Source organism: Lutra lutra, chromosome 10, assembly GCF_902655055.1.
Source record: "Lutra lutra chromosome 10, mLutLut1.2, whole genome shotgun sequence".
Classification (NCBI taxonomy): domain Eukaryota; kingdom Metazoa; phylum Chordata; class Mammalia; order Carnivora; family Mustelidae; genus Lutra; species Lutra lutra.
In genome coordinates this window covers 109,802,158-109,825,283 of record NC_062287.1, presented here as the reverse complement: position 1 = coordinate 109,825,283, position 23,126 = coordinate 109,802,158, and the positions used below count along the sequence as shown (strand labels likewise).

At 46.1% G+C, this 23,126-nt stretch overlaps 1 protein-coding gene across 10 annotated transcripts in view; it reads left to right on the top strand.

Annotated features, from left to right (window-relative positions):
* Positions 1-23,126, top strand: part of KMT5B (lysine methyltransferase 5B) — a 52,666-nt gene that overhangs the window by 21,908 nt on the left and 7,632 nt on the right. For 7 of the 10 annotated variants that reach the window (XM_047690203.1, XM_047690205.1, XM_047690204.1 and 4 more), the window contains 8 exons: positions 3,627-3,774; positions 7,081-7,149; positions 11,299-11,464; positions 11,667-11,776; positions 13,448-13,614; positions 13,906-13,925; positions 14,007-14,143; positions 19,633-19,829. In XM_047690203.1, the coding sequence (XP_047546159.1) occupies positions 3,627-3,774; positions 7,081-7,149; positions 11,299-11,464; positions 11,667-11,776; positions 13,448-13,614; positions 13,906-13,925; positions 14,007-14,143; positions 19,633-19,829 (1,014 nt within the window). Of the gene's footprint in view, positions 1-3,626; positions 3,775-7,080; positions 7,150-7,334; positions 7,419-8,888; positions 9,026-11,298; positions 11,465-11,666; positions 11,777-13,447; positions 13,615-13,905; positions 13,926-14,006; positions 14,144-19,632; positions 19,830-20,125; positions 21,126-23,126 lie in introns of those variants that run through there. The other 3 variants (XM_047690210.1, XM_047690208.1, XM_047690209.1) reach the window with 3 other exon arrangements.

The following is a 23,126-nucleotide window of genomic DNA, read 5'->3' as shown; positions in this document are numbered from 1 at the left end:
ATACCAACACATGAGAGAACTTAGATGAAATGAACATAGAAAGTAACAAACTACCAATACTGATTGAAGAAGAAATACAAAATCTAAATAAACCTGTAGCAAGTAAAGAGGTTGAATCCATAATTTGTAAAAAACACTACTAAGAAAATTGCAGGCCTGGATGGCTCTGTTGGTGAATACTGGCAGATATTTAAAGAATTAACCCCAGTTCTTCACACACTGATCTGAAATACAGAAGAGAAGGGAGCACTTCCTCATTCAATGAGACCACTATTACTCTGCCGCCAAGACCAAAGATATCACAAGAAAAAATACCAGAAAAATGACAGACCAATTGATTTCTAATAAATGTGGATACAAAATCCTCACTAAAATAGTAACCAAATCCAGCAAGAAGTGGGAAGGGTTCTATAGCACAAGCAAGTGGGAATTATCCCAGGAATGCAAAGTTGACTTAATAGCTGAAAATTAATGTAATACTACCGTATCAGTAATATGAAGGACAAAAACCATATGATCATTCCAGTAGATCAGAAAAAACATTTGACAGAATTCAGCAACACCCTTCCAGGGTAAAAACACTCGACAAACCAGGGATAAAATAATTAATTCTTCACCCCGATAAAGAATGTCTCCAAAAACCCACAGCTGATGTCCTGTTTAATGGTGAAAGATTAAATGCTTTTCCTTTAAGATCAGGGCTAAGATAAGAATATCTGTTCTCGTCACTTCTGTTCAGCATTGTGCTAGAGGTTCTAACCACAGCACTTAGGCAAGAAAATTAAAAGGCATCCAGATTGGAAAGGAAGAAGTAAAATAATCTGTTTGCAGATGGCATGATTGTGTGTATAAAAAATTCTAAGGAATCCACTTAAAACTATTAGAACTGATAAATGAGTTTTAGCAGGATAGAATCAGGATGCAGACAATAAAAGTATAAAATTTATATTCTGAAAACTACAAGTCATTGTTGAGAGAAATTTAAAAAGACCTAACTAAATGGAAAGACATCCCATGTTCATTGATTAGAAAACTTGATATTGTTACGATGGCAGTACTCCCCAAGTGATCTACAGATTGAACACAGTCCCTGTCAAAATCTCAGTTGGCTCCTTTGCAGAGAAATGGCAAGCCAGTCCTGAAATCCTTGTGGAAATTCAGGGGACCCAGAGTAGCCAAAACATCTTGAAAAAGAAAAAGGTGGCACACCTGCACTTCTCATTTTCAAAACTTCCTGCAGAACTGCAGTGTTATTATATTGGTATGTGGCTAGACATATATCCATGGAATAGAATCCAGAATCTGGAAATAAACCCTCACATCTGCAATCAGTTGATTTTCAACAGGCATACCAAGAAAATTAATTGAGGAAAGAATGGTCTTTCAATAAATGATGCTGAAAAGTTGGGTATCTACATGCAAAAGGATGAAGCTGGACCTGACTTCACACTGTGTGTGAGAAATTAATCAAAATGGATCAAAGACTTTAAGTATAAAATTCCTAGAGAACATAAGCACATATTTTCATGACTTTGGATTAGGCAGTGGTTTTTTAGGACACTAAAAGCACAAGGAACAAAAGGAAAAATAAAGATAAATGGAAATGCATTAAAGTACGGACTTTTGTGCTCTAAGGGATAACCTCAAGACCATGAAAAGACAACTCACAGGATGGGAGGGAAAGAAATTTTCTTTTCATATCCTGTATCTGATAAAGGATTGGCATTTAGAATATACAAAGAACTCTTACAAGTCAGCAGGAAAAGACAAACTCCAATTCAGAATGAGCAAGGGAATCTGCATAGATATTTCTCCAAAGATACACAAATGGCCAGTACGTGAAAAGATGCTTAAAATCATTAGTCATCCGAGAAATGCAAATCAAAACCACAAGATACCACTTCACAGCCGCCAGAATGTGTCAAACTAAATCTAAAAGGACAGATAGTAGCGGATGTTGGTGATGATGTGGAGAATTTAGGAACTGTCATACACTGCTGGTGGAATGTAAAATTGTGCAGCCACTTAGGAAAAGTCTGGCAGTTTCTCAGAAGGTTAAACACAGAGTTACCATATGACCTAGCACTTCCCTCCTAGGTGTGTGCCTGAGAGAATGGAAAATATAGGTCTACACAGAGACTTTTACATGAATGTTCATAGAAATATTATTCATAACAGCCCGAAAGTGGAAACAGCCCAGTGTCCGTCAGTTGATGAATGAACTAACAAAAGATGATTTGTCCACACAATGGAATATTATTTGGCCTATAATAAGGAGCAAAGTACTGCTGTGTGGTCCCACATGGATGAACCCTGAAAACATTATGCTAATTGAAAGAAGCCAATCACAGAAGACCTTATATTGGATGATTTCATCGATAGGCAATTTGCAGACCAGGCAAATCTGTAGAGACAGAGAGTAGATCAGTGGTTGCTGGGGCTGAGGGAAGGGAAAATCAAGTGACTGCTGCTCATGGGTATGGGGTTTGTTTGGGAATAATGAAAATGTGGAAGAATTGATTGTGGTGACGGCTACGCAATTCTGTGAATACATTAAAAACCATTAAACTGTGTGCTTTAAATGGGTGAATCCTGTGGTGTGTGAGTTACATTTCAATAAAGTAGAAAATACAACAACTTGGATACCTTTTAAATACCTACGGTCAAATGGTTTGATTCCAAAACATACACCTGCCTTTCCATAGGGCCTTCCGGATATTTAGTGTTAAATTTGGTTTTTTGAGAGAGTGAAGAAAAGGTTACCTTTCACTGGGTCCTTCATTCTTCGATGCCTTACTTGTGAGAGGTTTAAAGTTACGCTGTTGGCATAACTACATGGCTGAAAAGACCGTCCCTGACCTGCGGAGCCAACGCCAGTCAGCACTGATGAAACTTCACCCAGACGAGGGTGGCCTTCCCGTTCCCTGTCTGCGAGGTGTCTTCCGCCACCAGACCCAGTTAGTTCCGTTAGTTACCTCGGGCACTTCCCTGCTGGTATCCATCCGTTCAAAGTCTGTTTCAAATAGGTCGGAAATCGGCCTGCGATCCTCTGTACTGTTTTCCCCGCTCCTGCCACCTAAATCCTTAAGTCGCAGGCAAGCTTCCTAACCGGTGGGCCTCCGCCGCCGGCCGAGTGGGGATCGTTCTCCTCTTCCTGCCCCAAAGCAGGAAGGTGAAGTAGCGTCCTCCGGACTCCTTTTGCTCCTGGAGAGCCACCCTGCTGGCACTCACTGCGGAGCCCGTCCTGTGCTCTTCCTGGGTCCTCACCCCTCCCCCAGCCGCAGTGGCCCTAGACGCGGTCTTGCTGTGGTGATGGGCATTCGCTCATCCCTGTTCCTGTCTCCCGGGAAGGGCCCACATGGCCTGTGAGCCCAAGATTCTCTCACCTGGTCAGACCCTGTTCTTGGGAACCCTGATCCTGTCCTCTCCTAACCACAGGACTCTGTAATTCACCATGTTTGGTTCCCTGTTTATGCAAAAGGTACTCAGTCCTTAATTAAACAGATTGAAACAAGTGGTTTCAATTCTTAATTACTAGCTTGAGAGGGCAGTGAAGCTAAAGGTTTTATGGGTAAATAGAAGTCGTCGTCCATTTGAGTTAACTTTTCTTTCTTTCCTTTTCATAGGTAATGGTAATTCGGGATTTGAAGGGCAGAGCCGATATGTACCGTCTTCGGGAATGTCTGCCAAGGAGCTCTGTGAGAATGACGACCTGGCGACCAGCTTGGTTCTTGATCCCTATTTAGGTTTTCAAACACACAAAATGAATACTAGGTAATTGTGAGTCTTTATCCTGAAGTGGAGCAGATGATGATGTTGAATTTAAGAAAAGAGAAGCTAATTTTACTTCTAGTCAGAATTTAAAATGACATTAAAGGAGATTTTCTATATGTGAGCCAAGAAAAGCAACAAAAGCTTCTAAGGGTCTTGTCAGTTTTAATTCCGTGTTCTTATTTTATCTCAGGCTGTTTCTATTAAAATATAAAGCCGGAGGAGCATCTCATATTCTGTTTTACATGTTAATGATAATTATCTCAGCTGAAAGAAAGATCTTGTGAAACCTTGAAAATGTATGTGATTTTTTTTCTGCTCAAAGTAGGTTCATCAGGGGTTTTTTTCCCCCATGATTTTATCATAGACTTTTCTTCTTTTAAATAATTGCAACTGTATATAGAAAATTTTGCCATCATGCTTAATCTTTGAGGTTCAGCTAATCATTGTAGAAGTGAATATTTTTAAAGACGTGCTTCTGTTCAGTACGCAGATGAGAGATGCATAAGTGCTTTATTGAGTATCACACGCCCTCTGTATGAGGTGGTATTATATTGCTTGTGAAATCTGTTATATTCTCTTAAACATCATCTTTCCCCCAAAAAAGACCATTAGAAAATTTCATAATTGCCACCAGACACTAAGTTCGAACTTCACAACTCTTCTTTACCTCTTGACTTGAGTTGGCAAAGGGTTTTCAAGGCTGGTGAAGAGCGTTAACAGCAGGGACTGAGAATGTCAAGCCAGTTCTAGGCCCTGATCCCTCCCATCCTCCTCACACTTGCACTGATTTTTGTAGCTCAAGGGCCAGTGATGGCCCTAGAGGGACCTGATCACCAGGTGACTAGTCGCTGGTAGTGGGGTGAGGGAGGAACTGGCGAGTAAAGGTGATTCGAGGAGGTCTTGTGCCCTTTTCCTGTTTTGATTCTGTCCCTTTGCTAGAATTTAAGAGACCATATGACTCATTTATCAGTTATATTCTAAATCGAGAAAGAAGTAATTCAGATAAAAATGAGCCTTTGGTATTTTTTCCTTTTTTCTTTTTTTTTTAAAGATTTTATGTGAGAGAGAGAGAGAGGGAATGAACAGGGGGAGAGGGAGAAGCAGACTCCCTGCTGAGCGGAGAGCCTGACGTGGGGCTCAACCCAGGACCCCGGGATCATGACCTGAGCTGAAGGCAGATGCTTAACCGACTGAGCCACCCAGAGGCCGCAAGCCTTTGGTATTCTCACGTGATTTCCCGTCATCATAGATCTTTCCTTTCCTTGCTAAAATGAAGTGACAAGTTGCCGTGGATTTGAAGACTTACTGAAACAGCCCCGGCTGTCAGAGGGGCAGAGACCTAGATTTTCTAAGCAGGCAGGTGGATGGCTGGTCTAGAAAGTCAACAGGACCGGATGCCCTAGATCCAGTTAGAATCTGATTTGGATTGTTTTGAGTCCATTTCCCTTCTTTCCCCAGTGAGGCCGGCGCCCGTTCTCCTGGAAGGTCCTGATAATATTTCAGAAACGTGACTCACTTTCATATAACAGTCTTAGAGATACTCTGGGTATTACTGCAAAGGCCCAAAATTATGACCCAGAGTCATCAAGAACGAGAAGAATGAACATGACATTCATCATGCCTTGTATACTGAAATACGGGAACACGTTAGCTGTCTTAGAAAGCATTGCATCAGAATTAAATTATTTTCAGTGGTTTAGGAAAGAATTCCTGTGTATTCACTTCCCTCTCCCCAGCCATTTGTTCCAAAGATGAGCTTCTGCAGTAGGAGATGACTCCGATTTTTAAATAAAAGTCCTCCTTGACGACTGCTTCCCACACTTAGTTTACATGTGAGTCACTTGGGGAGTCTTGTGCAGGCGCAGTTTCTGATTCAGGAGCTGTGGGCTGGGGCCTGAGACGCTCCGCTTGTAACAAGCTTCCACCTGTGCTTGGAATAGCAAGGTCCTAGGCCGTCTGACCTCCTGAGCTTTGTCATGATGTCATCAGTGTTAAAAAGTTCCTTATCGGTAGTTTCCTAGGCTCATGTGAAAACGTGCGGTCTGGGGCACCGGGTGGCATAGTGAGTTGAGTGTCCGACTCTTGGTTTCAGCTCAGGGTGTGATCTCGGGGTCGTGGGATTGAGCCCCGCTTCGGTCTCCGCGCTCAGCCAGGAGTCAGCTTGAGACTCTCTCCCTCTCTCCCTGCTTCTCTCTCCCTCTCTGCCAGCCTCTCTGCCCCCTTGTGCTCTCTCTCTGTCTGTCAAATAAATAAATAAAATCTTAAAAAAAAAATTCCCTAGCTGGCTCTCTTATGAGTGTTTATGTTTTAATCTTGATAGATCCCTACATTTATGGACAAGTAAGTCACGGTTATACCATGATTATCTAGAAATGGTATAAACAAAGTGGTAACTTCAATTTATTAGGAAATATTTAGATTTAGTTGACTTCTGTTAATTATAAATATGAATTATGAATATAATTATTTCATATGAATTTGAGAGCAGAGAGCAGAGTTGCTAGTCATGCCTCTGATTTTTTTTTTTTTTAATTGTCTCTGATTTTTTAAAAAGCGTATGGAGAGGGACAGCTGAGTGACTCAGTTGGTTAAGCATCTGCCTTCGGCTCAGGTCACAATCCCAGGGTCCTGGGATCAAGTCCCACATCAGGCTCCTCTGCTTATGCTCTGTCTCTCTCTCTCTCTCTCTGACAAATTAATAAATAAATAAAATCTTTAAAAAAAAAAAAAAAGGCACATGGAGAGGTGATAGTTTAAAGCAGGGGTGGATGCCTTCCTAATATCCCTTGTTGTAGGCGGCATGTCCTGGAGGTTTCCATCTCCTGGGGAGTGTGGGGCACTGGGCAGGAAATAACACAATGCAGAAATGGGGAGAATCTTCCCAGGAATTTTGGAACTTTTCTCTCTTTTTCTAATCCAATTTATACTAAGGCCTGTCTTACCCTTTGCTGTGACCATCTAATTTTATTTGTATATTTGACTTTAGTATCCATTGTGGGGTGAGAATTTATAAATCACTTTAAATGTGACTTTAAAATCAAGTGCTTGATTAGAAAACATAAAGACATTTTTAGGCGTTCTAACTTAATGTGATCGAGGGGGAGAGGATGTCGTGTGGGAAGGAGAATTTGGGCATCTCGGCCTTTGTTACTGTGCTGAGTCTGCCCACAGCTTCCCAGAGCCCTTGGGTGTCACAGTGTGGTAAGGACTTGTGGGATGACGACTATTGTAAGTCTGTTTAGAAGTTATAAATACAACTTGTACAAATAGTTTTTATCATTGTTGTTTGTTTTTGCATTTATATAGCGCCTTTCCTTCGAGGAGCTCAAGGCATTTTTCAAAATCTGACAGTTTTCCTCACAACAACCCTGTGAGGTAGGTAGAGCGTCTTACGAACAGTAAGAAGATACCAACTAACCTGTGTCAGTCCGTGCCGCGTTCCTTTAAGTAATTGGAGGTGTCCGCATAGACACGATTTTTAGAGCATTTTGCAAACCGTTTAAAGTAGTTTGATGTTAGTAATAGCTGCATTTAAAAAAACCACTTGTACTCCACAACAGGGTAATTTTAAGAGAAAGCATTCATCAAAAGATCAGGAGTCACCCCCTGGGATTAGCTGAGCACTGATTGCAGGACTCAGCCAGGTATGTCTCTGGTGGTCGTTTCCTTTCAGGTCCAGAAGGAATGAGGAGCTGTGGTTCTAGCATGATTCCTCAGCGTCTGCCAACTGTCCGTGTGCAGTCGAACTTTCTTCAAAGGGGGAAATGTGTTCGCAATGTTGCCTCACGGTCTTATTTTATACCTTGAATATTTGAGCATTTTCTCTCTCTTCCTCCCTCCTTCCCTTGCCCCCTTTTTTCTGTCCCCCTCCTCTCTCGCCCTCCCTCCAGTCAGCTCTTGGGTGTACATGCTAATGGAAGGGCACAGTAGTACAGCTAACTCACATCTGCCGCTTCCCTTCATTGCCACAGTGGTCCCTTGGGTTTGGAAACAGAAAAACCAAATAGCAAGAAAACCTGGGAAGTCAGTCTCTGGAAAGAGTGGGGAACAGGTGTGTGGGAGTGTGAATTCATGTTTCTTTCTGCCCTTTTTAATAATAAATGATTTAAGTGACATATTTTTGTATTTCTTATACCAGCCATGGATCAGACATGTGGGAAGAGAAAAACGTTTGGTTCATTTAAAATTGTAAAGTTTGTATTAAGAGAGAGAAGAGGGACATACTGATTTGGAAATGCCAGAGACCTGTCTCTTGTCTACCCTACCATGCCATTTGCCACCCCCCTCCCCATACCAAATTCAAAAGTAGATATTTGAGTCCACTCCCAGTCTCTGGCTGGGCCCTGCTGTGCTCAGTGGCGAACACAGGTCAAATCCTCTTCTGATCATGAAACAGCAGAGGGCCCTCAGAGTCTGCGTCAGAGAGTGGAACTGGGCACAAGGCCTTGGTAGTAATAGTCCCTCCATTAACAGCCCTCATTAGGCCTTGTTTTCCTCACTGATGGACAGGAGCTTCGTTTCTCATAACCTAAATATTCTTCCAGCTCTAAGAACCGTGGTGTGAGGGTAGTTTTGTACAGTTTGCGTGGTAGGTTTAGAACGATTGTGGTTAAGGAGAGGACAAAGGGTATTTTTCTCCTCAGTAATAGAAAAAATAGTTCACTTTTTTCTACGGTTTTCAGTGCCTTTTGCTCTGGCCCTGTTAGTTGTAACAATTACGTTACTCAGTAATTTATCTCCCCGCAGTATCTGTTGTAATGGGCTTTGACTTGAACTTCCAGCCAGGTGGTTTTGATGTGCCCCTATAGGCTCATCGAAAACCTGTTCCGTCCCCTTCTGTCTGCACCCAGAACCGTCTCTTCCTCCTTTGCCTCACTGTCATTTCACGCCTGTGGCAGCCAGCTGAGACAGTGGGTTTGGACAGGAAATTCCATCTAATGTGAAATGGAGGTCCTTGCCAGTGGGTAGCAGCAGGGGACAGTTGCAGGGGTTTTGTTTGTGCTCGAAGCAGTCGAAGTCGGGAACGCAGAAACGAAGTGGGCGCGGGAGACCCAAGACAGACTGCCCCCGGACCGACGGCCGGTTGTCTCGGGTCGGTTTCAGCGTGTGAGTTCCTTGGCATCGTGGACAAAGAGGAAGCAGAACCAAGGAGAGCTGGCAGGCGTTTTCAGAGAGGGAGGGCGGGTGCCCCGCAGTGGAGCGCGCACAGAAAGCCTGTCGGGAGGAGCCAGCCTCCGTTTCTCCGTTTCAGGTCTGTAGCTTACTTCTGACGCCTTCTTAGGAGCTTGAGGTGGATTTAGCCCTGACTTGGGCTTGCTTTCTAAGGCGTCGAGTCATCGGGTCAGTTTAAAGCGTGAAACTCGGTTCCCTGCCGCCGACATCGCAGGCGACTGCTCGCTTCTGCTCTAAGTGAACGCTGGCTTTTCTGCTTCCTCCTCAAAACGTGGGTCCTCTCTTTCCCGCCATCTCATAGTCTGTCGTGCTCGAGGAGCTGTGCCCGAGCCGACAGCTGCCGTTTGTGTCCTTTCTCTGCAGGGAGCTTCCCAGTGCCGCTCTGGGGCCAGGAGGGTTCAGGTCTTCTAAGAAAGCCAATCTTGAGGAGGTCTCTTGTGGTGGCTGCGAGTGAGCGGTTTAATATTCTGTCGGTGTGGAAGTGTGGATGTTCCCACAACTCTGCAGGGGATTTTGTAGATCGTTTTAGCAGTGGTTCCCCGAAACACTATCCCGACAGCCCAGAGACCTTCTGAATTGTTTAAAGGACTTGCACTCGCCTGCCTGTGAGAGCTGGTGTGCTGATTGATTGGAATGAAAAATAATATAGGGCATTGTCCCTTTGGTCGTATGATCTCTCTGCGGTGCGCCTGGAGTCTCGCTCATAGTTCCGCTCACTGGCTGTGGGAGGCTAACTGACACCTGAGGCTGTGGCTTGTTGGTTCCCGGCGGGGGTCAGCTTGCATTTCCAGAGTGGAGGTCCTCTAGGGGTCCTGTCCAGTAAACAGCACTCCCCCCACTCAGGGGCTCACGTCTATCCTCTTCTTTGTTCTAGCACTTTCCCTCAGTGTTGCTGGCCAAGCAGAATCCCTCAGCCCCTGTTCAACTCTTTGAATCCACCCGTGTTAAGATCCTCTGCTTCAGCTTCCCTCACTCCACCTGCCGCCGCCACTGTCCTCACTGCTCAGTCACTGAGCAGTGACTTACCTTACCCTTAGTTGCAGTCGCCACACTTGGAAGCGCTGTCGGCTGTGGTTTGTACCCTGTTCCCTTGCAGTAGCGGAGCCGTGCCCCTGCTTAGCGGCTGGGTGCAGGTGTGTGTCTCTTAGTCCCAGAGTGTTTTTCCATTCAAGAGCAGCAGTCGTGTCTTCTCTCCTATTTTTTTCCACACGAGCTGTGTACTCAGCACCTAGTAAAGAATGCTTGGTGAGGTGCTGTGGCTTGAAATCTCACTGACATGTGATGAGGGCCTGTGTGATGGCTTACCTTATCTGCTTGGATTCTCCCCGTGCTGGAGTTAGTGCCAGATCTTACTTCCACGTTCATGCGCTCAGGGTTCACAAGACATGCAGTTTTAATTGTTGGAGTAAGATGCGTAGTTCAAATAGATTTTCATCTCCACCACTAATAGTTTCTTCTTAACAGTTTATTTGAATAGCAGTCTAGCTCCTATTTTATTGTTGGACATTCCAAAAACAAAACAAAAGAACTTTATTTGGGAAAATAAATCAAAGGAAATTGACACAAGAAGAAATTTTAAAATTAAGATGCAAGTACACGTTTTACTGAGAGAACAGCTTTCGAATAAGGGGCTTTACACAGTCTTTCTCGGGCCACGATGGTGCAGTATTCTGAAGGCATGGCTGGTTTTACGTAGAAGCCCTTCAGGATTCTACCCCAGCGGGTTTTCCCTTTGAGATCACCGGTTCAGCAGTTTCCCCGCTAGAGTTGTGCGTTTTGCAAAACTCTCCTTCGCTCTCTGAATGCACTTATCAAAGATTGATTTCACGTGGGTGTTAGAATGTTAAGACGTGTGTCGGGAGCTCCTGGGATACTAGTTGGTTTGGGATTTTTCTAACTGTGCACATGGAGAATGTTGTTGACAGCATGACGTTGTTTGCTTCATTCCTCTGAAGCTCATTGCCTTGCACTCTTCTGGTTTGGTTCTGCATGTTTTTAAAAAGTCTTGTCATTCTAACTCTCAGGTAGACGCGTTCTGTTCTAGATACTTTGTACCATCCGAAGTAGCTGGCTAGCGTGAGCCTGAGTCAGACAGCTTTCATTCTGAGTCCTCTGGCCATTTCTCAGTTAAATGAGGTAACAGTAAATAAAAATATCGACATACAGTTTGAAGAAAGAGAAGTTCTAGTTCCTAGTGAGCACTATTACTTGAGCAGTAGTTATCAAGATTATTGATTATTGTCTTTTTTAAGTCTGGCTGTTTTTAGGTTATTATCTCTTATCTCAGGAGCTCACAGCAGTGTACCAGGGATGATGACAGATAACTAAAGTGAATGTTTTGATTTTGTTCAGATTTCGGCCTATTAAGGGAAGGCAAGAGGAACTAAAGGAAGTCATTGAACGTTTTAAGAAAGATGAACACTTGGAGAAAGCCTTCAAATGTTTGACTTCAGGCGAATGGGCACGGCATTATTTTCTCAACAAGAACAAAATGCAGGAGAAATTATTCAAGGAACATGTAGGTTTATTGATAAGATTAATACTGTTTTTCTGTTTGGATAAGAGGAAACTAAAGCTTAAATTTTAGTGAATACTGAAACAACAGAGTTTGTTAATTATCTTAAATGTTTTACATTGTTGGTGATGGGTTGCTTTTTATAACTGAGCAAGTCTAATAGGATAAACGATTTGATACAAAGATAATTTTTTTTCTGTTTTAGGTATTTATTTACTTGCGAATGTTTGCAACTGACAGTGGATTTGAAATATTACCTTGTAATAGATACTCATCTGAACAAAATGGAGCCAAAATAGTTGCAACAAAAGAGTGGTAACTATTATACTAGTATAAACCCATAGCTTCATTTTAATTAAAGGGCTCTCTTCAGTAACTGCGGAAATGCCGAGAAACTTGTGGGAAGGAGTGAAGCCAGAGCTCACCATAAAGAAGTCAGGGCAGTGCCAGTGCCTTGGCCCAGTGACCTGGGTCAGGACAGCAAAATTAGAACTTTCACTTGAACCAGACCCTGTCCCTAAGCCACCGTACTACTGCTTGTCTTCCTTTTACTGAGCCTGAGCGCAGCTCGGCGAAGAGGCTACTGAAAGCCTGTGGGCACCAGGGCTGGAGCCCCTGGCTTCAAGAGTCCATCTCCTGCTGGCCTAGAGGAAGGTGGGGGGTGAAGTCTTAATGATCTTAGGACTTTCACAGGTGGGAATGTTCTGCTGCATTGCCTGCCTAAATGTCCACACAGACATATGTGCCCGTGTAAGTCGGGTGGTGAAGTTGAGCCCAGGTAGGAGGAGGAAAGCCATTTAGGAGAGAGAGAATATGGGATTATGTGTTTCCTCTGATGCCTGTTCTTAATGTTATCTCCCAGGAGAAGGAACATGTTGCCCTTCTCATAATCTCTTAATCCCCTCAGTATTTTTTATAGCAAAAAGGTTAGAATCAGGTACCTGAGAATGGGATGGCCAAAGAGCAGCGCGCCCAGGCCTCTGGGATAGGCGTGTGCTCGTGAGTGTACGTGGGAGGATCTCGAGCCTGGTCCCCTGCTCCACAGGCTCCCCGTTTGTTGGCGGACGTTGGGCTTTGAGGTCTTGTCTTCTAGAACTGCGCTGTCCAGTGCAGCAGGCACAGCCACTTGCGGCTCAGTGTGAGCTGTCCCTGTGCTTTATGTGCCGATGTTACATTAAACTGTAGTTCTCGTATTTCTTCCATTGGTGACCTGCTGGAATAGGGCTGGGGGTATATTGGGTTAAAATACACAACAAAAAGTAATTCCACTTGGTGTTTCTTTTTTCTTTTTTTTAAGATTTTATTTATTTATTTGATAGATCACAAGGAGGCAGAGAGACAGATGGGGGGGTTGGGGAAGCAGAGAACTTCTGCTTCCTGCTGAACAGAGAGCCTGATGCGGAACTCGATCCCAGGACCCTGGGATCATGACCTGAGCCGAAGGCAGAGGCTTAACCCACTGAACCACCCAAGCGCCCTGCTCTCTTCTTTCCTTAATGTGGCTGCTAGAACGCAGAGGATTGCGTGTTTGGCTTCCGTCATGTTTCTCTTGGATGGTGCTGCTCTAGAGGGTGGCATCCCAGTCCTGGGTCCCCGAGGCCTTTCCTCCTGCTCGTCTCTGTCTCCCTCATCCACTATCAGCAGGTTGTGTTCAGGGCCCCGGGTACTGGAGTCCTTCCCGCCTACAGAACACTACAGTGCGTGCTGCAGGGGACGCAGATGGGGGGTGGCACAGCTTCCGGCCTGGAGTGCCTCCCGGGCTCTCAGAGCAACCAGGCAGCTGCACAGGCAGCTGGGGCGCAAGGCAGGATGGGGCTGCCAGGGTGGGCGAGGACGGAGCCTGGTGGAGGTCCCGGGGGCTCAGCTGATAGACACACAACTAGGCATTCTCAATTCCTGCTGTTGATTGGACAGGCTTATTTTATTAAAAAGAAGCCTTGTTATTTATAATTACTAGTAATTTTTAACATGACATATTTTAAATAGGAAACGAAATGACAAAATAGAATTACTGGTGGGTTGTATTGCCGAACTTTCAGAAATTGAGGAGAACATGCTACTTAGACACGGAGAGAACGACTTCAGTGTCATGTATTCCACGAGGAAAAACTGTGCTCAGCTCTGGCTTGGCCCCGCCGCCTTTATCAACCATGGTAAGCTGTGCTTGTCGGGCGGGCGCGCGTGGCGGGCAGGACTGCTAAGACTTGGCCTGGCCTCGTCAGACCGCCTAAAACCTCGTCTCCCTGCAGAGGAGGTGGGCGATGGGACATCTTTATCTTTCCCCACCAGCTTAGTAAATAAATAATGATGTGGTTGAACTTGAGACATAAACTTCTATCGAAAATTGTAAAATTACATGGAAAGCTTATTTCAGATTTCTGTAATTGTTCGTGTTTCAGATCTTATCTACAGTTAATTGACTTTATCTTTTGGACATTTTTCAGATTGCAGACCTAACTGCAAGGTAAGCAGAGACCTTTTTTATTTCCTGTGTGTTTGTTTCTGCCTCACATATGAGTTTCTTAATGAGCCGTTTGTATTTCAGTTTGTGTCAACCGGTCGAGACACGGCGTGTGTGAAGGCCCTGAGAGACATTGAGCCTGGGGAAGAGATTTCTTGTTATTACGGAGACGGGTTTTTTGGAGAAAATAATGAGTTCTGCGAGTGTTACACTTGCGAAAGGTAGCGTATCAAGTAAGGCGGTTGTGGGCACGAGCTGATGTCACTTCCTCCACACAGGGTGGTTTTCTGTGTTCCGTAGCCTTGCACCTGGCACAGCGCACGTGAGCAGCCAAAGATGCAGAGCTCTTCAGGGACGTGGGCACTTCAGCCTGTGAAATGTTCTTACCAGCTGCTGCTGCTTCTGAGTAGCTCAGGATGCCAGTGTGCCTAAAGAGAGAATGGGAAATAACACACGTGTGCACGCACGCACACACAGTGCAGAGTGGGGTTGCCCAAAAAATAGCAAGTGACCTTCACCATTGATAATTTGGTAAAAAGCCTGAAGTTGTCTTGGGTATTACCAAACTGTGGCTTCTGGAATTTTTATGGTTGGTTGGTTTGTTTTAATTTTTTTTATCCGAGTGTAGTTGACACACCACAGTAGGTCAGCTTCAGGTGTGAGCATAGTGATTCGGCCTGTGTTCACGTTCGGCTGTGCTCACCACGGGAATTTTTATGTTTTGATGTCCATGCTTTTCATAATTCCTGAGTTCTGTCTCTTCCTTAATAAGGAACCTCTCCCGTCACCGTGGTCCTTGCCACAAGGAATGGCAGGAAACCTGTTCCTGGTGCCACTGAGTTTTTGCCCTCTCCCTTTTTTGGGGGGGGTGGGGGGTGGGTGTAAAAAATTTGTTTTCTACATAAAAAGTGGTTTGAATGTTGGTTAAATCTTAGAGCAGCTCACAAAAAGCGCTCTAGTCCACGAAGTGGTTTAATTATACTTGAATAATGCCTCATGACGTGCCTGAGCCGAGTGCCGTCCGCCGGAGCTAAGACACCGTGGCCGCACTTCGTCAGCTACGAGAGCCTGAGCAGCTTGGGTGCTTTCTGCGCCTCACCTACACCATCTGTAAAGTGGGGATGACCCTAGAAGTGAGCTCGCAGGGTCACTGTGAGGGTTAAATTCGTTATTTCCCGCGAAGCACACAGAACAGCACAGTCAGTTCTCAGATGTTAGCTGTCAGGTTATTCTGTGGCTTCTGGTCATTTGCCCATTGGAATGGAAGCTCTATGGAGGCAGAGATTTCGCAGCCTTTTCACTTGCTGCATACTGTATCCCCAACCTCTGGAACAGTGCCTGGCACTAACTAGTGGGTTCTTGATAAATATTCGGTCACCGAATGAACGAACGCAGCAAACGGCGTGCCTAGTCAGCTTTCGGAGGCGGCTTGGGGAAACGTAACCGTGTACTCGGGATTCTGAACCCGGCCTGAAGCTGCTTTTTTCCTGGAATCGCATGTGTCCTGCTCCTCAGGCACTTCTGTGCTCTGCGAGCCTCGGTTTCTCACTGGCCAGGTGGGGGCGAGCCCACCTCCCCCCCAGGGTTAGTGTGAGGAGTAAGTAGACACACGAGCAGATCCGTTCGTGGTGGAAAGGCTCACTCCCGGCAGTAGCCAAGGCTCTTTTCACACTGTTAGAGCACATCGATTTAAAGGTTGATCACAGATATTCTTGAAAGTCTTAGTAACACCCAAGAGGGTGAGAGGAGTCGGACTCACCCAGTTACTAGTCAGCGGTTAACTGAGTAGTTGACTTAGGTAAGGTCTGGTGCGTGCTGGGTGGACAGGCCTAGAGCGATGCCAGCTGTGAGGGCAGCAGTGACAGGGACATGCCCACGTGCGCTCTGCCAGGGGCTGCAGGATGAGCGAGGGGGACGAGCAGAAGGCTTACGAAGGCCCCGAGATCATCGGTAAGCGTCCAGGATGCATTTGATGCTCCTTTCTGGCTGTCACCATCCTGACGATCGCTGTTGGGAATGTAATGGGTTCTTGAGTAAGTGCTGTGGATTTTACTGCAGAAAATGTGAGAAATAAATTCTAACGAGGGACCAAAAAATATGAAGGATTAGATTACTTTTTAAGTTTATGTGGAAATATGTCTGATGATAGCCAAGAAACAATTTCTAAAGTAGAGTTAGAGGAGATTTGCATTAGTGGGTAGCAGAAGTAGCCAGGAGGGGTGCCTGGGTGGCTCAGCGGGTTAAGCCTCTGCCTTCGGCTCAGGTCATGATCTCAGGGTCCTGGGATCGAGCCCCGCATAGGGCTCTCTGCTCAGTGGGGAGCCTGCTTCCTTCTCTCTCTCTGCCTGCCTGTCTGCCTACTTGTGATCTCTGTCTGTCAAATAAACAAATAAAATATTTTAAAAAAAAATGTAGCCAGGAAACTGTTGTGATCAACACTGGATGCTGTTGGCCCAGAAGTGGACAAACGGATAAAAGGACATGAACAGAGAGGCCTGAAACAGAGGCGAATGTGTGTGAGATCTGATATCCCACACGGGGAGATGATTTGTCTATTGAATGATGTTAGTATCATTCGCTCTGCATCTGGAAGAAGACCAAGCTGAGTTCAAGATGGGTTAAAGATTAAAATTTTAAAATACAATGCAAAATTGTTAGAAAAAAATAGAATAGCTCTCTAACCTTGGCGTAGTAGAGATGTTTTGAAAGAAGCAAGGTAAAAAAAACAGTGAATACAAAAACGTTTGAAATGTCAAAAGTAAAATCAAAGACAACTGATGAACCGAAGGGAAAACAGTACACAGATGGCAAAGAGTTAATAATCCGAATAACAGAAAGCTCCTAGAAGCTCAAAAGACAGACTCTAGAAGAGAAAGTTAAGGAGGATGCCGCACAGAAAATCATGGCCATAAACAGGGCAGTTAGAACAGTAATCAGGCGTTCGTTGTCACTGTCCAGTTGGCAAAACGTGAGAGAGCGTCTGTAGTGGTGGTGAGGGTGTGGAGAAGCAGGCACTCACCCTGTTAGTAGGGCCGTGCGTTGTCTGACAGCATCGTTCAGAGTGAGTGTGCCTTCTGCCTGGGGTCAGTCCCCTATGGAAGTCTCTCCTGTGGAAATGGCCCTCGCTAGTCAGGAGTCGGTTTGCAGGCAGTACAAGGACAGTGTTCACGGTGGCAGACAAAAACAAAACCCCTGCACGGTTCACTGACCACCGATGTGGAATGATCGACTACATCATGGAGCGTTTGTTCATTCGGTGTAAAAAATACAGTTTCCAAAACTTGTGTTCAGTTTAGATGTGTTCGTCTGTCGCATGACGATAAAGCTGATTGCGGAGTGTTACTATACATACATCTTGGTTGTGTTTTTGGTTTTGTTTGCTTAAAAAGGACTAACCGCATAGACGGGTGCGTGGACCGTGGCAGAGGAGCAGGGGATGACACACCTGCAGGCACTTAGCGCTGGTGCCCGCGGCCCTGGGCGTGCAGGCGGCTGACTGGCCTCTTGCGCTTCCTGGCTTAGATCTGGGATTGTTCTGCTCGTTGAGCAAGCTGGAGCATGCCTCCCTTGCATACGTTAGAAAGAGAAAAGCAGGGAAGTAGAGAAGCAGAGGAATAGTAGAGTTTTACTTAAAACAAAAAAACCCTCTAATTTCCAGAAAAAATAATTCCACCGTGATTATTTGTATTTAAGCATAATTATGGCCCATTTTTCGAGACATGAACCAGAAATATTGTAGGTTATGGGGGAAAGACCTGGAATATCTCAAAATACTGTATTACTCTCTTGATCCCTGTAAGATAAAATCGCCTTTGACATTTCTGGATTTTCTCTCTGCACACGTTTTCATGTGGAGTAGAGTGGGAACTGCTTGCCTGTCTGGGTAACAATTATCTGGACGTTTTACCATGACTTTTTTTTTTTTTTTTTTTTTTTTAGATTTTATTTATTTATTTGACAGGCAGAGATCACAAGTAAGCAAAGAGGCCGGCAGAGAGAGAGGAAGGGAAGCAGGCACCCTGCTGAGCAGAGACCCCCCCTCCCCCCCCCCATTGGACTCAATCCCAGGACCCTGAGATCATGACTTGAGCCGAAGGCAGACACTTTAACCCACTGAGCCACCCAGGCGCCGCCCCCCATGACTTCTAACACACTTCCCAAGACCGAACTGAGGCAGCCACACAATAAGCTTGTTGTGATTTTTTTTTTTTTTTTAAGATTTTTTTATTTGAGAGAGAAGTGCACGTACAAGCAGGGGAGGGGCAGAGGCCAAGGGGGAAGCAGGCTCCCCACTGAGCAGGTAGCCCGATGCGATGCGGGACTCCATCCTAGGACCCTGAGATCATGACCTGGGCGGAAAGCAAACGCTTAGCCAGCTAAGCCACCCAGGCTCCCAGTTTGTGGTGATTTTTTTGCAGAAATGGTAATAAAAGTGGAATACCAGATCTGTTCTGGAAAGGTATAGAAAGCAAGAATGCTCACCCTACTTACCAGAGATGGTTTTGGTGATGGGTTTAAGTGTGTGGCCCCTAAGCTCTAAGAGGTAAGGTGGTAGGAAGGGGAATTGAAAGTTTTGTTGTCCCTTAGCTGAAAGTGGAGCACTGTGGTCACTTGGGGGAGAAGTTACTGTGTCTTCAGCCACATCCTCAAAGGAGGGAACCACATGGGCTCCTGCGGAGGCCGGTCCTGCCCCCAGACTAGAGGGCGCCCTCAGCCTTACTGTGTGTTCAGAGGCTGTTGTACAGCTTTTTGTTGACAAGTGGAAGACAGAAGCAAGTCCGTGAAGGCAATTTTGACCAAAGGGATTTTTCATTTTTTAATTGTAGTATGTAGCACCTTTTTTTTTTACCCTTACTAACTTACATTCTCGAATTGAGCTGAGTAGAAATTCACCAGTACCCACTGAATAAAGTTAATATCTGCAGAGCTATGTTCAGTAAGGTTGATGAGAGCCTTTCCTGAGCACTTTCACTTCAGAAGAATTTATATAAAAATAGAAATTATTTAAAAAAATAAAAGCTATTAGAGTAAGCTACAAATGATTCTTGTCCTGTGATAAAAGCAAGTCTTTTAATGCCCTTTATTAAGTAACATTGTGTTAATTATGGTCATTCATGTTTATCTTAGTAACATGAAAGAAATTAACAGTTTTTATTGTTCTAGAAGTCAGATTTTCACTAATACAGTGTAGCCACCTTGCATAGATTTTTAGTTAATATTTGTCTATATCTAACATCGAGTTCTAAGTAATGAATTAATTTATGGAAATTCTCTGGTTTCTTTTTAATTCGTTAATCCTTAATATGCAGTGTTGTAGAAGTAAATTGCGTAGAGCAGAGCTGGAATACAATTAACAGGTGGGTTAATTCAGCCACAATGTAGACCTGACTCCGGACTCACCAGCTTTGAAATGGAAGAATTAGTTATTTCCATCTACACCTGGACTTCAGGGTCTAGGAATTTCTCGTGGGCAGTGAATAATCAATTGATAATAGTCACAATAATTTGTTGTTTAAAATCTAGAGGGTTTTCTGCATTAGTTTTCTATACATTTTTAATTCTTTTGCGAGTCCTAGACTTGACAGATTTCCAGTGATTATTGAGGCCTCATCAGCGCGCCACATCTGTTGACCTGGGGACCGTGAGCCCTCAGCACCTGACCTTAGAGTAAGGACACTGTCTGTTTAACCTGTGCTGTTTTCTCTTTCAGACGGGGAACCGGTGCTTTTAAATCCAGAGTGGGACTGCCTGCACCTGCTCCTGTTATCAATAGCAAATATGGACTCAGAGAGACAGATAAACGCTTAAATAGGCTTAAAAAGTTAGGTGACAGCAGCAAAAACTCAGACAGTCAATCTGTCAGCTCTAACACTGATGCAGATACCACTCAGGAAAAAAACAATGCAAGTAAGTAAGGGAGATTGATAAGCGTCTATCTTCTTTTATTATTATTATTTTTTAAAGTATTTTCACACAGTTGTCTTTCTAAAGTATGCTTCACTTCAGTAGTTTCTATCTTTTAAATATTGAGAGAAGCTCTGGGACTCACATGCTTCAGCAGCACCGCAAGGTTCTAGAAACGATCCGAGCACAAAAGCAGTCTGTATCCCGCCTCCAGATTCAGTCCTGTCCTCTAGACTGAACTGTCTGCTTTTCTTGAATTCCTGGTAACTGGATACTACATTCTTCATCATGTGTTCCAGGGTCGTCCTGTGTTTGAGAGAAACATTTTCAAGGTGTTAGTTTGACTGTGGCGATGGTGGTAGGTCCTACAGGAAGACGAAGGACTGGGTAGAGGTGTGGAGGCACATCCGTGTCCCCGCGCCGAGCCAGTCCCTTAGCACACCTGGCACCAGCCTGGGCGGTTCATAGCTCTGGCCTCAAGGCTTCCACCTTTTTGTCGCTTGCTTGCCCTTTTCCAACCAAACTGAGCCCGTTCACCAGACCGCCAGCTCCCAGGCTCAGAGCTGCAATAGAGGAGCGTTCGGAAGGTCGCTGGTACTCTGATGTGGTGCTCTGGCCACCACGGAAAGCAGCAAGAGAGGTGCCACGAAGAAGCCAGCGTTAAGATACCGGTTGTGCGTGGGGGCAAGACCGTATGGAAACTGGAAACAGAGAGAATGGAGCATAAAGAGGAAAGAAAGTGGAGCCAGCCTAGCCGGGCAAAAGGAAGCGCGTCCTGTTTGTGGAACTTTGAAGTCCTGGGACCATGCTCGTGGCTGCCGGTTTCCTCTGGGTAACACCAGTTTCCTCTCGTTGCCACTAAAGCTGTAGGCGCGCTAGTCTGACTTGTTTCTGACAGGAATAAAGTTTCCAGGTTTTGACTCCGTGATCTCTAGGGACACCTGTTTTGCCACACCAGGTGGCCATAGGTCCTTGGTAGCGCCTTGGTGCCTCTGGAAGTCGCGTTGCTTGAGGCTCCCCACCCCTCATCTTCAGCCGTTTGCAGCCCAGCACGGTGCACCCCTCCCCTGCAGAAAACCCAGGCGAGAAGGGAAGGCCTCTCCCGCGTTGGGGAACGTCATGCCCTGAGTTCCTGCGTCCCCCTGCTGCTGGAGGTCAGGGGCCAGGTGTCACCCCGTAGCGGAAGAGCAGTACTGTGTTCCTAGTCCAGTGTCCCTGCCCCGAGTGAGCAGAAAGAGCGCAGTTAGCCCGCCACTCGCTGTTGACTGTTGGTTCTCACAATAAATGGAACATAATCAACGTTTTGTTTTCGGAGTCTGGTTCCTTGGCGAAACTGGAGACTTGTGAAGCCCGGTTTAGAAATATATGCATGAAACACTACAGAGCGCGGACATGGCCACCACGCTGCGCACGCCGGACGGCTCTGTGACACGGGGGGCATTAACTCTATTCCTACTGTATGCATACTGAACTCAGTACACCACGGAGTCGAAAAGAGCATAACGTAGGCAGCCTCTGAAAGTGCCGACTACCGTGTGGCTGTCTGGGGAGTATTGCTTAGTAAGCCAAATCCTCAGAAGCCTCCTAGTTGCTGGAGAGCTGCGGAGATGTCTGAGACTCAGGCCCGTCCCTCGGGGTGCGGCAAGCACCCAGGTCGTCACGCCAAGCAGGCCGCGAGCGCAGAGCGAGCCGGGGTCCCTTTGACCCGGGGTCTCAGCCTCACCGAGGGGCGATGCAGCGCTCCCCAGTGATTGCGGATGGGGGTGCGCTGACGGTTCAGATCACCTTTCTGCAGGATTACAGTTGTGAGGACTGGGAGGGTGGATGGAGCTGACGTGGAAGGCCGGGTGCTAGAGTTGACAGACACGGCCCCACACTGTGGAGGAGCGAGAGGCTTACCACCACCAGCCCTCGCAGCCCGCCCTCCGCTGGCTACCGTCACAGCAGTGTCCTGTCAGGTCCCCACGGGTTTTCTTCCAGAAGGGATTGCTTTTGGTGTCTGTGTCTCGACCATAACCTCCTACCTGTTTGAAAGACTTTTTGAGATCGCAGCTGGGAGCAAAGCCCAGGCTGCCCGAGCCTCTCCCAGAGGAGGTGGTGAACAGCTTGTGTGTTCTTTTTTAGAGAAACATTTCTGCCTAGTCGGGAGAAAAATTCTCTCTTCTGCGCAGATCTCTTTTTTGAAAGGTGTCTCTAGAGCCACAAGTTGACTTGGCTTTAGCATCTGGAAAGAGGAGACAACAAGAAATCCATTTTCACAAATTCAGCCCACAAGCCTGAATTTTAAGGCCATTATTAGAAGAGCGTGGTGTCTTAGGCCTTTCGTGGCTCGATGGCTAGGCCACCCCCCCCCCCCATAGTGCTGCAAACTGGGGTGTGAGTCGTGCCAGCGCCACAGGTCGGTGTGAGGCCTGGAAGACAAGGCGGGTGGAACAAGTTTATCTTAACTCTGGAGCGCCTGTCCTAGAGATAGTGGACTGGGCCACCCACTTCCGTCAGCGGTCACAGACCTCACTGTCAATCTGAACCCTCCTTGAAGCTGAGCCAGTAGGCTACTCCTCAGTCCGACAGCCGGTTGCAGGCTGCTCCTGCCGGTCTGGGCTGGTCGTGTCCGATGGAAGATGCTTGTTGTGCCTGACAGACTTGAACTGAACTCTACAGTCTCACTCAGGGTTTTCTGGATCTTCAAGTTCTGAAGATGCCAGGCTGTGGCCGGCCCTCACGTTCCCTTGGTTTATGGGCATAGTGTGCGTTTTTGGGGCCTTGCCAGTACCGAAGCCAGCCCAGGCGCACGGGAAGCTTTGATGTCATTTCGCTGCTCGTGTCTGGCTGTCATTCTCGATGCCCACCCAGGGCTGCCTTGTGATTTGGAGGGTACCGTGAGGTGGCGGTGAGGGCCGTGCCATGTGGGTCCTGTCCCCGGGAGCAAGGACCGCCACTGTAACTCTGTGGCATACTTAGTACGGTAGCTCTTGAGTCACAGATGCCACTCAGTCCAGATGCCAGCTCTCCCCCTTGCAGGTGGGCAATGTGAGGCACGCTCAGCCGGACACACTCAGTTGCCCCGTGGACTTAATAGCACTACGAAGAAGGCATGTTAGGATTGAGATCATACTGATTGGGCCATTTCGCACAGCATCAGTATATAATAATTGCTAAGAATGTGTCTCTGCACCTAGAATGACTGTTTTTGATTTGTGCACTGGAGATCTGACCCCGCCGCCAGACCGTAGAGTCGCCCCGTGGTGTGGCTGCGCCGAGGCCAGAGCAGCCGCAGGGGTGCCCAATCTCCGCTGAGTC